Source organism: Ornithorhynchus anatinus, chromosome 1, assembly GCF_004115215.2.
Source record: "Ornithorhynchus anatinus isolate Pmale09 chromosome 1, mOrnAna1.pri.v4, whole genome shotgun sequence".
In the NCBI taxonomy this organism is placed as follows: domain Eukaryota; kingdom Metazoa; phylum Chordata; class Mammalia; order Monotremata; family Ornithorhynchidae; genus Ornithorhynchus; species Ornithorhynchus anatinus.
In genome coordinates this window covers 112,288,739-112,302,778 of record NC_041728.1, presented here as the reverse complement: position 1 = coordinate 112,302,778, position 14,040 = coordinate 112,288,739, and the positions used below count along the sequence as shown (strand labels likewise).

Below are 14,040 nucleotides of genomic sequence, written 5' to 3'. Positions count from 1 at the left end.
CTTGAAGTTTGAGAGTTGAAGGAATGAATAGAACATAATCACTTCAAAGGGAAAACAGCAAATGATGAATAATATAAAAATAGGACGATACTGATTGCCAGTATGAAACAGTAAGTGCCAAACATAGTGCTAAGCACTGGGGAGAGTGCAAATTATTCAAACCTCTTTGTACAATGTTCTACACCGAATAAACACTTAATAAATACCACTGATAGATCAGACATAGTCCCTGCTCACAAGAAGCTGTGTCCAAATGAAGGAACTGTGGCACACAAGTTAAATGACTTGTCCTAAGTCACACAGTAGGCAAGTGTGGAGAGAACCAGAACTAGAACTCTGGTCTCCCAGGTCCAAATTCTGTGTTCCTTCCAGTCAAGTTTTTTTTTTCTTTTTTAGAATTCTTCCTAATTTATGAAAATACTTCGCTTTAGATGAGACTATTACATTCTACTTCAAAAATAATACATAGGAGAGAACTTCAAAATATTTTCTTTACTCCTATAAAGGTAATTGTTTGTCAAGCACTGTTCTAAGCAATGTGGCAAATTCAAATAAATCAGATGAGGCATAGTTCGTGCCCCACAAGGGGCTCACTTTCTAAGTAGGAGAGAGAACAGGAATTCAATCCCCATCTTGCAGCTGAGGAAATTGAGGATCAGAGAAATAGAGTGACTTGCCCAATAAAGTCACACCGCAGTCACCTGAATGAATGGGGATTAAAAAAAAAAGTTGGTGTTTGTTAAGCGCTTACTATGTGCAGAGCACTGTTCTAAGCGCTGGGGTAGATACAGAATGAACAGGTTGTCCCACATGAGGCTCAGTCTTCATCCCCATTTTACAGATGAGGGAACTGAGGCACAGAGAAGTTAACAGACTTGCCCACAGTCACACAGCTGGCAAGTGGCTGAGCCGGAATTCAAACGCATGACCTCTGACTCCCAAGCCCGGGCTCCTTCCACTGAGCCACGCTGCTTCTCTAGAATGCAGGTCTTCTGACTCCCAGCCCCATGCTCTTTCCACTAGACAACACTACTTTTTTCATAGCAAAGAACTGTATTAAATATGGAAAATATTCTATATATTTAATGCAACATTTAAACATACCCACTATAAAAAAAACATACCTCTTGTCTCTTTCTTTCTTCTTGGCTAATTGTTTGAGATAAACCATTCCTTTTCACCTAAACAACAGAAAAAAACAAACTCCAAGTTGAAGGCACTTTTAGTTATGCCGTTATTTTAGTTATTGCTTACTGTATACCTTGCACCATATAGCAGTAACAGTTCATCAAATCAACAAGACATTTACCCCAAGAGCACAATTATCTTATCTTAAGCACCTCAGGATGTTTGACTTAGAAAAATTAGCACAGCTGAATCAGTTCAGAAACCATCAAACCCGAAATCACGGTTAGACAGGATCATAACCTGTTAGCATGTTGAAAAGCCTCGATATAATTACCCTTCCGTGGATAGGCTAGTCTGATAATAGTAGCTGAAATCAGAATAGAGCCCCACTTTACTTAAAATAACTCCTAATTAGATGGAGGGGAGCTCCACTGAAACTAAAATGTATTACAGGAATTAAAAAATAATTCCAACATGAAGATTCAATAGTATTCCAAATGAAAGGAATTTAAAGCCCTTTCAAAACCATAATCCTTATATCAGACAGAAACTTAAAATTGGCTGTCTAGCATAAACACTATACTCAGATGTTCCCTTGAGAAGCAATTACATTAAGATATTTAAAATATTTCCCCTTAATCTTGTATTTTTCAGCTGTACCATTGCAGTTTCTATTCATCACCCTTCACTTCTCACAGTTCATGTTTCATTGCAATATCCTTTGACTCAAGGTGAGGTTTTTCGCAATTCTTACTACTCTGGTTGTCATAGATTTGTGAAGTAAATAAAGCTAACCAGCGATCCCAATCAAATGGAAAATGTAGATTCAGAAGATAGAGCCTTGCAAAATATATTTTAAACAAACATTTTGAATTTAAAAAAAACCTTTGAGAGCAAATAAGAATTACATTTCAGTAATTAATGTTCACAGCTATGTGTAAACCTCTGGATCTGCCTTTGAAAAGGGGAAAACAGACCCCTCATTTTTCTCTTTTCAGGGAAGGTTGCTCAGTCTTTAGCTACATTTTAGGAGCATAACTTGGCAAATATCTAGTATTCAGGGGTTAGGATTTGTAGAACAAGACCACACAAGCAAGTTAGTCACTGACTTTTGTATCGGAGTCACAGGAGATACTGGACAGGGAGAGGGGAAGCATGCACAGAACATTCCAGAAAGTAGAAATTTACATTTAGGCACACAAACCCTGACCCGGGGGGCGAAAAAAAGCTCTATCCTTTACTAGTCCAGTCACATGGCTATAGCAAAGAACTGCACCCCCCATGACCTCAGCTTCTAACTGAAATCAGCATACTTAAAGGGAAACTGTTTAGGTCATGATCATGGATGCTTGAGCTTCTTACTGGTGTTACATTAGAAAAGAGAAACCCGAGTTTAGAAATGAGGATGGTGTTTATACTGCCAGAGGCTATTGATCTCAAGGGCTTCTACCTGGAGTCTATTTCCCCAGCTGAAGGGGATCAGCCAATAAGCATTTACTTTGGGTGCAGGCTACTGTAGGATGTGGTTAATTTGTCCTTGGCCAAAAACAGTATTCTGGGTGATGAAATTGGTACAAGGCTGGGAAAGTCTCATTAGCATTTTTGTTTTCTGAGACTACTCCAAGTCCTTGCTACAGCAGATTGGCCGGGGGCCAATTTGCCAGGGAGGAATTCTTGCCTAATGGAGATCTCCCCCCTTCCCCATACTGGTTTTTCTCCATGACAACCACTCCTACTTTGTGTCTGCTGAGTGCTGAGATTTTTCCACTGGAGCTCAAGGAAGACAGGAATCTCTCAAGATTTCCTGCCCAATCAGATGCCTTCCCAGGTGGCTATGTTAGCCCCATGCCCAAAGGATCTAGAGAAAATGATGGGTGGGCTTTTAGGTTCAGGGCACACAACCATATTTACTTACTTGAAGCAGCGTGGCTCAGTGGAAAAGAGCCTGGGCTTCGGAGTCAAAGGTCATGAGTTCAACTCCCGGCTCTGCCACTTGTCAGCTGTGTGACTGTGGGCAAGTCACTTAATAATAATAATAATAATGTTGGTATTTGTTAAGCGCTTACTATGTGCAGAGTACTGTTCTAAGCGCTGGGTTAGACACAGGGGAATCAGGTTGTCCCACGTGGGGCTCACAGTCTTAATCCCCATTTTACAGATGAGGTAACTGAGGCACAGAGAAGTTAAGTGACTTGCCCACAGTCACACAGCTGACAAGTGGCAGAGCCGGAATTCGAACCCATGACCTCTGACTCCAAAGCCCGTGCTCTTTCCACTGAGCCACACTGTTTAACTTCTCTGTGTCTCAGTTACCTCATCTGTAAAATAGGGATTAACTGTGAGCCTCACGTGGGACAACCTGATTACCCTGTATCTACCCCAGAGCTTAGAACAGTGTTCTGCACATAGTAAGTGCTTAACAAATACCAACATTATTTATTACTGCTTACTGTGTATAGAACACTACTGAGCGCTTGGGCAAGTACAACATAACTTGATATGGGCAGGAAACGTCCTAATCGTTGTAATCTAATCGTTGTATCGTACTCTCCCAAATGCTTAATACTATGTTATCTGCACATAGTAAGCGCTCAACAAAAATACCACTGATTGATAACAGAGTTGGTAGGCATATTCCCTGCCCACAACGAACTTACAGCCACCGCACCAGGGCAAACGTAACCTTCTAAGGACTTTCTGGCTTTGCTGCAGTTTCTTCGAGATTATAATAATAATAATAATGTTGGTATTTGTTAAGCGCTTACTATGTGCAGAGCACTGTTCTAAGCGCTGGAGTAGATACCGGGTAATCAGGTTGTCCCTCGAGAGGTTCACAGTCTTCATCTGTTGGAGTTCCTCAGAGGTCAGTTCTTGGCCCTCTTCTGTTCTCCATTTACACTCACTCCCTTGGTGAACTCATTCGGTCTCACGGCTTTGACTACTATCTCTATGCAGATGACACGCAGATCTACATCTCCGCCCCTGTCCTCTCCCCCTCCCTTCAGGCTCGCATCTCCTCCCGCCTCCAGGATGTCTCCACCTGGATGTCTGCCCACCACCTAAAACTCAACATGAGCAAGACTGAGCTCCTCATCTTCCCTCCCAAGCCCGGTCCTCTCCCAGACTTCCCTATCACCGTGGATGGTACGATCATCCTTCCCGTCTCTCGGGCCCACAACCTCAGTGTCATCTTTGACTCGTCTCTCTCGTTCACCCCTCACATCCGATCCATTACCAAGACCTGCCGGTCTCACCTTTACAATATCGCCAAGATCCTCCCTTTCCTCTCCACTCAAATGGCTACCTTACTGCTACGGGCTCTCGTTATATCCCGGCTAGACTACTGTGTCAGCCTTCTGTCTGATCTCCCTTCCTCCTCTCTCGCCCCGCTCCAGTCTATTCTTCACTCCGCTGCCTGGCTCATCTTCCTGCAGAAACGCTCTGGGCATGTCACTCCCCTTCTTAAACACCTCCAGTGGTTGCCTATCAACCTCCGCTCCAAACAAAAACTCCTCACTCTAGGCTTCAAGGCTCTCCATCGCCTTGCCCCTTCCCACCTCTCCTCCCTTCTCTCTTTCTACCGCCCACCCCGCACGCTCCGCTCTTCTGCCACCCACCTCCTCATCGTCCCCCGGTCTCGCCTATCCCGCCGTTGACCCCTGGGCCACGTCTTCCCGCGGTCCTGGAATGCCCTCCCTCCGACAATCTACTTCTCTTCCCCTCTTCAAATCCCTACTTAAAGCTCACCTCCTCCAAGAGGCCTTCCCAGACTGAGCTCCCCCCTTTTTCCCTCTGCTCCCTCTACCCTCTCCCTTTACCTCTCCACAGCTAAACCCTCTTCTCCCCCCTTTCCCTCTCCCATCCCACCCCCTCAGCACTGTACTCATCTGCTCAACTGTATATATCTTCATCACTCTATTTATTTTGTTTAATGAGATGTACATCACCCTGATTCTATTTATTTGCCATTGTTTTTATGAGATGTTCTTCCCCTTGACTCTATTGATTGCCATTGTTCTTGTCTGCCTGTCTCCCCCAGTTAGACTGTAAGCCCATCAAAGGGCAGGGATTGTCTCTATCTGTTGCTGATTTGTACATTCCAAGCACTTAGTACAGTGCTCTGCACATAGTAAGCGCTCAATAAATACTATTGAATGAATCCCCATTTTACAGATGAGGTAACTGAGGCCCAGAGAAGTGAAGTGACTTGCCCACAGTCACACAGCTACCAAGAGGCAGAGCCGGGATTCGAACCCATGACCTCTGACTCCCAAGCCCCTGCTCTTTCCACTGAGCCATGCTGCTTATGGGTGACTCCAACCCAAAGAAGACTATCATTACTTACTGCAAAGACCTTTTTGGCTTGATTAATCAAACTACGAGTTCCTGATCAGCAGCCCAAGCAGGACTTTTATGACCAAAAAAATAATAATCCACAGAGCAAGGCCTGATTGTTATTAGGAAAATGCCAAGTGTCATACATAGAGCCCTGAGAGGGCCTACTCCAAAGCGGCCTGGCAAACCAGCTCCTCCGGGCTGACTGCCAACCCACTGCCCGCCCGGAGACAGGCCCTCCCACTTGCAGTCCTCCCCCGGAGCCAAGCCTCATACCTGACTCTGCCACACCCCACGTTTGAAAGAGGCTCTTCAGACCTCACTTGTGCCGCAATGAGGAATGAAAGACAAAACCGAGGGTTTCCCTGCCTTAACTGAGCCCAGTGACTAAATTTATTCATTCATTCAACTGTATTTATTGAGCGCTTGCTTACTGTGTGCAAAGCACTGAACTAAGCCCTTGGATATGTCCCTGAACCAGGCAGGGATTGCAATGTAGAGGGAGTACCTGACATCAAAAAAAAAAAAAAAAAAAAAGAATGAAATAGGTGAAGAGGAAACGGTTTTGATGATTGGGAAGTGAAAATTCAAAGCAAAGGTGTCTAGAAAGAGGGAGAATTGGGGCAAGCAAGAGAATGGCTGAAAAAATATTTGATGTGAGAAAAGAGAATTGTTAAAGCGAAAAGAAAATTTAACAGAGGATCAGAAAAGAGCAGCTGTCATGTTTTATGGTGACTGAACTAGTATCTTGTTATGTTTCTAAATCAAAATTTCATGACTTGGAGATTGAAAACAAAGCATCCTTCACACCTCCCTAAAACTTTTTCATTTACCCTCAGAGAGTTGCCATTTTTTTCCATGGTGGAGGCCAGGAGGGGAAGGGGAATAGAAGGGGAGGTGTGTATGCTCTTCAAGGGGCTGGAGGGAAAATAATAATCATAATCCTGGTATTTGTTAAGCACTTACTGTGTACCAGGCACTAAGCACTGGGGTGGATATAAGCAAATCAAGTTGGACATTGTCACTTTCCCACATGGGGCTCACAGTCTTAATCCAGGGTGGTTCAGTGGAAAGAGCCCGGGCTTGGGAGTCAGAAGTCATGGGTTCGAATCCCAGCTCTGCCACTTGGCAGCTGTGTGACTGTGGGCAAGTCACTTAACTTCGCTGTGCCTCAGTTACCTCATCTGTAAAATGGGGATTAAGTGTGAGCCTCATGTGGGACAACCTGATTATCCTGTATCTACCCCAGCGCTTAGATCAGTGCTCTGCACATAGTAAGTGCTTAACAAATACTGACATTATTATTTTAATCCCCATTTTACAGATGAGGAAACTGAGCCACAGAGAAGTGAAGTGACTTGCCCAAGGTCAGTAGGGGGATCCTGAGAGGCACACAGTGTAGGCAGGATGGAACTTTGGAACAGTAGACAAACGATGACATAATATTTATTGAATGTTTACTCTGGGCAGAGCAATATGGTAAGGGCTTGGAAGAGTATAATGCCTCCAAAGTTCTGGGAAATTGTGAGAGACTGAGGATGAAGAAGGCTGGAAGACTAGCCCAAAAGACTGTGGGGTGAAAAATGACCTCACTCCAGAGCTGGAAATTCTTAAGGACAACATTCCCCACTTCTTCCTCCTTCCCACCCTCATGGAGATAGTACTTATGCCCTTAGACAATGAGCTTCATGCAAGAAAGAAACACAATCTGATAATTACATTGTTTGGGGGTATGAATGTTTCCCAGATAGAACAAATGAAGCTTCAACAAGCAGGTTGCATTATTTTTCAATGAAATGCAACACTTTCAAGCTCCAGCTGATTGACAGAAGTGCAGCCCCAAAAGTAACTTGAACACCTAGAGCAGAATTCACCTAGCAGATCATCTTGATAATGAAAAATCTAGGGTTAAAAAAAAAATACCCCAGAAACAAGGACAGCAAAAACCTGTCAACTTAGCCCTACTAAATTCCTAAAGCGAACTCCAAGCACATATGATTGCAAAGGCAACACTGTCATTTCAAAAATATGCTACAGCCACTCATATTTACTGTTGTTCCTAAAATCCACTCTAAATTACCTTTTTCCACATTTTTATTGGTCATTTTTAGAAGACAGTGAAGCCCAATCTTAGCATAAGAATGTCGGGTTTTTCCCCAAGTGGCGCCAGCACAGTTGTAACACTTTCATTCATTCAATTATATTTATTGAGTGCTTACTGTGTGCAAAACAGTGTACTAAGTGGTTGGGGGAGCACAATATAACAATAAACAGACACGTTCCCTGACAACAAGGAGCTTAGAAGGGGAGCTGGAGTTCAGTTGGGGATGATGTGCCCTGGGAAGGCCTGCCTAAGAGGGCTGAGGGGCTGAAGAATTATTTCTTCCCAACATAAACTGCAAGAGCAGATTTTTGTAATATATTGAGCTGTTGAGTGCAATATTTCATATGATCATTCTTTATACATTTTCCCTCTCTTTCCATCTGCTCCTGCATCCACCCTGCCTCCAGCCTCCATCCTCATACCTTTAGTCAGCTATGGAACATTAGATCTATAAATGTCCGTGGGCAGGGATTGTCTCTGTTGCCGAATTGTACATTCCGAGTTCTTAGTACAGTGCTCTGCACATAATAAGCGCTCAGTAAATATTATTGAATGAATGAATCCTCCCCAGCACTTAGTGTAGTGCTTCATACACTGCAAGTGTTTGATAAATGTCTGTAATGGGTTAGTAGGTTATTGGTCTTGAGTCTGCTCAATCAGTGGTGCTTGTTGAGTACTTTCTATGTCCAGAGCACTGTACTAGGTACTTGGGAGAGTCCTTCTATTTATTTATATGAAGACTCTATGTTCAGTATGGGCAGGGAACCTACCAACTCAGTTGTATTGTACCCTCCCAAATGCTTAGTTCAATGCTGTGCACTCAGTAAGCACTCAAAAAATTCCTTTGATGATGATGATAATGAATTGAGGTGTTTATTAAGTGCTATGTACCAAGCATGGTACTAATCGCTGGGGGAGATGCAATATAATCAGGTTAAACACAGTCCCTGTTCCATAAAAGGGCTCAAAGTCAATCCCCATTTTACAGATGAGGAAAATGAGGCACAGAGTAATCGAGTGAGTTGCCCAAGGTCACACAGCACACAAGTGGCATACCCAGAATCGGAACCCAGGTCCTCTGACTCCCAGGCACGTGCTATTTCCACTAGGCCACACTGCTTCTCTGAGTGATAATGGAGAAAATATTCTCCAACATGAAGGAACCTGGACAATAGTTAGGTTTATAGTTGGTAAATTCAAACTATAAACCCAAATTCATAGCAGTGAAGAAGAAAAAAAAACCCAGCACCCTAATAGGGAAGTCTTTAAAACTCAATATACCAAAGAGAGTAAATTCAATTTTTGCTTTTTGCTTTCAATATTTAATGGGATTTTTTTTTTCATTTGCGTCACTATTTTAAGCAAGAGACTAAGGTTATCGGTCCATTAGCTTCAGGCTGAAGAGAAACATTGACATTACTAGTTGAATAGAATGTTTCTTTTCGAGTAACTGTATCATAAGTAAAATAAAACAATAAGGAACACCAGGCCTGATTTTGTGTATAAAAAGAGGACCTGCTAACAAGAGATGCAGGAAATAACTAAACTGTGTTCAAAAGACTTGGCTCTTATAAAAGAATTTATAAATTTCCATTGAGTCATGTTTTTCTCTGGTAGATAGCTGTATTTTCCTAAAAACAAAACAAAAAAACCAGAGCTTTCTGAAAGAGAAAAGGTAAAAATGAAATGCTAAGATTTAAAGAAAAAAAAAACTTACAAAAAGGAAAAATAAAATATTAAAAGCCCTAAAACCTTGAATAGCACAACAGGACTATCCTTAATCCATCAGCCCAGTCACTTTTGTCTCCTGTTTCTCTACCCTATTCAGTCATAAAGCACTAGACTGTGTCCCTTTCTGCTCATCCTTTGACCTTACATTCAACATTAACAGGTCTTGAAAGTCTCAAACTTATTTGAATCTCATTCATGAACTTGGAGTAATCTGTTCCACCTCCTTAAAAATGAGACAAAATGCAAGAGAAAAATCTCCAAATGCCCTTCCCCAGAGTAGGCACAGCTGTTAGCCCAAAGATAAAGTGCTTTTGAGCCATGACACCATTTTTTCTATATAACACCAAACCAAACTTTATTTTTTTTTCCTCATTTTCTTTGGATAGGTTTCCTACCTACAAAATGCTGCCACTGTTGCAAGTAGTATACAAGAGGCAAAACCATGGTCTAAACTCCACCGGATACAAATAAGCCGTGCAGCAAGAGTTCATCAGTAATAACATTATTAATCTTCATCAAAATAATAGTATTTGTTAAGCACTTACTATGTGTCAAGTGCTGGATTAGATACAAGATAATCAGGTTGGACACAGTCCCTGTCCCACGTGGGGCTCACAATCAAAGATAGCAGAACAGGCACTAAATCCCCATTTTACAGATGAGGCACAGATTAGTTTCTACAGAAATGCTCAAGGCATGTCACTCCCCTCCTCAAAAACCTCCAGTGGTTGCCTCTCAATCTTCGCATGAAGCAAAAACTCCTCACTCTTGGCTTCAAAGCTTTCCATACCCTGGCCCCCTCTTACCTCACCTCCCTTCTCTCCTTCTATAGCCCACCCCGTAAACCCTGCTTTTCTGCCACTAACCTCCTCACTGTGCCTCGTTCTCACCTATGTCGCCGTCGACCCCTGGCCTATGTCCTATCACTGACCTGGAATGCCCTCCCTCCTCACATCCGCCAAACTAACTCTCTTCCCCTCTTCAAAGCCCTACTGAGAGCTCACCTCCTCCAGGAGGCCTTCCAGACTGAGCCCTCCCCTTCCCTCTGCCCCTCCTCCCCTCCCCCATTGTCCCTACCCCGTCCCTCTGCTCTACCCCCTTCCCCTCCCAAAGCACTTGTGTATATTTGTATATATTATTTATCACTCTATTTTATTAATGATGTGTATATATCTACGATTCTATTTATTTATTTTGATGGTACTGATGTTTAACTACTTGTTTTGCTGTTTGTCTCCCCTTTAAAACTGTGAGCCCGTTATTGGGCAGGGATTGTCTCTGTTGCCAAACTGTACATTTTAAGTGCTTAGTACAGTGCTCTGCACACAGTAAGCACTCAAATATGATTGAATGAATTAGTTAAATGACTTGCCCAGCATCACAGAGCAGGCAAGTTGCAGAGCCAAGATTAAATTAGAACCCAAGCCTTCTGACTCCCAAGCCCGTGCTCTCTCCTCTAGGCCACAATGCTTCTCCAGTGCCTCTATTACTGAGTGCCTACTTGACACAATATTTGGGAAAGTCCAACTGAAGCCTTCCCATAAGGAGCTTGCAATCTATAATTGGAGCATCAAAACCCAAATCACGTTGTTTTAAAATTCTGCCAATCTCATAAACTAATGTAGTTGCACAGAGGCTATTTACCGAGCATGGAGTTGCACTGTCCTGAACTAAACACAGGGAAATACAAGATATGTTCTCTGCCCAAGAGGAGTGATTTATTTTCTTCATGCTTCTCTGTTTCTACAAGAAGGCAAAACCAAAGTGTGGCCGGAAATAGGAGATAAAGGGAAGAATGGAGATTCCAGCAAGCTGAAGGTCAAGCGCTGAAGAAGAGGTGGTGACATGGGAATCAGCAAATACAAAAAATAAGATAAGATCTGAATCAGGAAGTGAATCAGGAAGATGAGTATGGGTATCTTATCCAAGATTTAGGGCATCTGCCTCAAAAACGTAGCTAAAATGTGGGGTGTGGGGTGGGGGGAGTGTCAAGATAACTGATCTTTTAATCTAGGCTCCAAAAGCTTACAATGGCACCCACCAAGGTCAAAGCAGAGATTAGCACTTACGTATATATGTACATATTATATTTATTAAATAATTCTATTTATTTTATAAATGATGTAAATATATCTATAATTCTATTTATTTATACAGATGCCCTTGATGCCTGTCCACTTGCCTTGTTTTGCTGTCTCCCCCCTTCTAGACTGTGAGCCTGTTGTTGGGTAAGGATTGTCTTTATTTGTTGCCAAATTGTATTTTCCAAGTTCTTAGTATAATGTTCTGCACACAGTAACAGCTCGGCATGGCTCAGTGGAAAGAGCCTGGGCTTCGGAGTCGGAGGACATGGGTTCGACTCCCAGCTCTGCCACTTGTCAGCTGTGTGACTGTGGGCAAGTCACTTCACTTCTCTTTGCCTCAGTTACCTCATCTGTAAAATGGGGATTAACTGTGAGCCTCATGTGGGACAACCTGATGACCCTGTATCTACCCCAGCGCTTAGAACAGTGCTCTGCACATAGTAAGCACTTAACAAATACCATTATAATTATTATTATTATTGAATGAATGAATTAGTAGCAATGGGCATAGCTCAGGGGAACTCTGGAAAACTCAGCTCTATTTGGCTTGCATTTCAGGCAGCTTAGCAAAGCCGAACTCCTAGGCCTCCTCACTCACTCAATAGTATTTATTGAGTGCTTACTATGTGCAGAGCACTGTACTAAGCGTTTGGAATGTACAATTTGGCAACAGATAGAGAAAATCCCTGCCCAGTGACGGGCTCACAGTTTAAACGGGGGAGACAGAGAGAAAAGCAAAGCAGAAAACAAAAACAAGACAACATCATAGAGATAATCCCAGCTCCAGCACTGGTCCCCTGTGCTCCTGTTCAGCCTTGGTTCTTACCTCAGGTTCCAAGGGGCCCTGTGGAACCATGTCACCCCTAGTGTCCCCTAAGCCATGGCCATAGCCCGCACGGTGGGACACGAGCTTCTCTGCAGGAGTCCCCCCTTTCCTTCCCTCAAAATAGGGGGGCTGAACAGATCGTATCGCTGCGCACTCTCCGCTAAGCCATCCAAGACTTGGAAAAGCAGCATGGCATAGTGGATAGAGCACTGGCCTGGGAGTCAGAAGGTCATGGATATTAATTCCGGCTCCACCGCTTGCCTACTGTGTGACCCTGGGCAAGTCACTTCACTTCTCTGTGCCTCAGTCACCTCAACTGTAAAACGGGGATTGAGACTGTGAGCCCCATGTGGAACAGGGACCGTGTCCAACCCGATTTGCTTGTATCCATCCTAGCGCTTAGTACACTGCCTGGCATAGAGTAAGTGATTAACAAATACCATTATTATTATTAAGACCTAAGCCTACCCACCCAAGTCCCAGCCGAACTTCAGGCAACGGCCCAGTTCTGTGCATCACGAGCTGCTGTTTAATCGGTGGTGTTGGCTGAGCAGAGAAGCAGCGTGGCTCATTCATTCATTCATTCATTCAATAGTATTTATTGAGCACTTACTATGTACAGAGCACTGTACTAAGCGCTTGGAATGAACAAGTCGGCAACAGATAGAGACAGTCCCTGCCATTTGACGGGCTTACAGTCTAATCGGGGGAGACGGACAGACAAGAACTATGGCAATAAATAGAGTCAAGGGGAAGAACATCTCGTAAAAACAATGGCAACTAAATAGAATCAAGGCGATGTACATTTCATTAACAAAATAAATAGGGTAATGAAAGAGCCCAGGCTTGGCTCAGTGGAAAGAACCCAGGCTTGGGAGTCAGAGGTCATGGTTCGAATCCCGGCTCTGCCACTTGGCAGCTGTGTGACTGTGGGCAAGTCACTTCACTTCTCTGTGCCTCAGTTACCTCATCTGTAAAATGGGGATTAACTGTGACCGTCACTTGGACAACCTGATTACCCTGTATCTATGCCAGCACTTAGAACAGTGCTCTGCATAAAGTAAGCACTTAAATACCTCCTGTGTACAGAGCACTGAACTGAGTGCTTGGACGAGTATTTTCAAGTTGGGCAATTTGATAAACTGTGTCTATGTGCTTTCCATTCACTTGTGATCCTGAAAAGCCACATCTACCCACAGTGCCCTAGATGGAAGACAACAAATTGGGCACACGAAGGCTCGGCTAATTTGTTCAGGTCCTGATTGGCTCAGGCCTAGTAGATTCAGCAGGTCTTTTTGGTTATGGCTCAATGGACTCCAGAGGTCTTGCTCAGGGGCCTGGAATGTAATCACTTCCCCCCCCCCACCCCCGCCAAAAATAAACTGCCCTCAGTTTGCACTGTCTTTCACAGGACATAGTCCCAGGGTAAAATTAGACGTATCAGCACACAGCTACCATTTTTTTTTTTCTCCCCCAGAGGAATGGAAATACTGACATTGGCCATAGGACTCTGATCACAGGTCTCATTAGCGTGGCTCGGTGGAAAGAGCCTGGGCTTGGGAGTCAGAGGTCATGGGTTCGAATCCCAGCTCTGCCACTTGGCAGCTCTGTGACTGGCAAGTCACTTCACTTCTCTGTGTCTCAGTTACCTCATCTGTAAAATGGGGATTAACTGTGAGCCTCACGTGGGACAACCTGATTACCCTGTATCTTCCCCAGCACTTAGAACAGTGCTCTGCACATAGTAAGTGGTTAACAAATACCAACATTATTATTATTATTACTCCAAGTGTCAGCTCAGAATTTATATCTGAACTGGGTTTCATTGGGAA

At 43.5% G+C, this 14,040-nt stretch overlaps 1 protein-coding gene across 2 annotated transcripts in view; it reads right to left on the bottom strand.

Moving 5' to 3' along the window:
* Nucleotides 1-14,040, bottom strand: part of ARHGEF26 (Rho guanine nucleotide exchange factor 26) — a 166,226-nt gene that overhangs the window by 139,014 nt on the left and 13,172 nt on the right. For both annotated transcript variants that reach the window (XM_029071943.2, XM_029071950.2), the window contains exon 4: nt 1,125-1,181. In XM_029071943.2, coding sequence (XP_028927776.2) covers nt 1,125-1,181 — 57 coding nt within the window. The remainder of the gene's footprint in view (nt 1-1,124; nt 1,182-14,040) is intronic.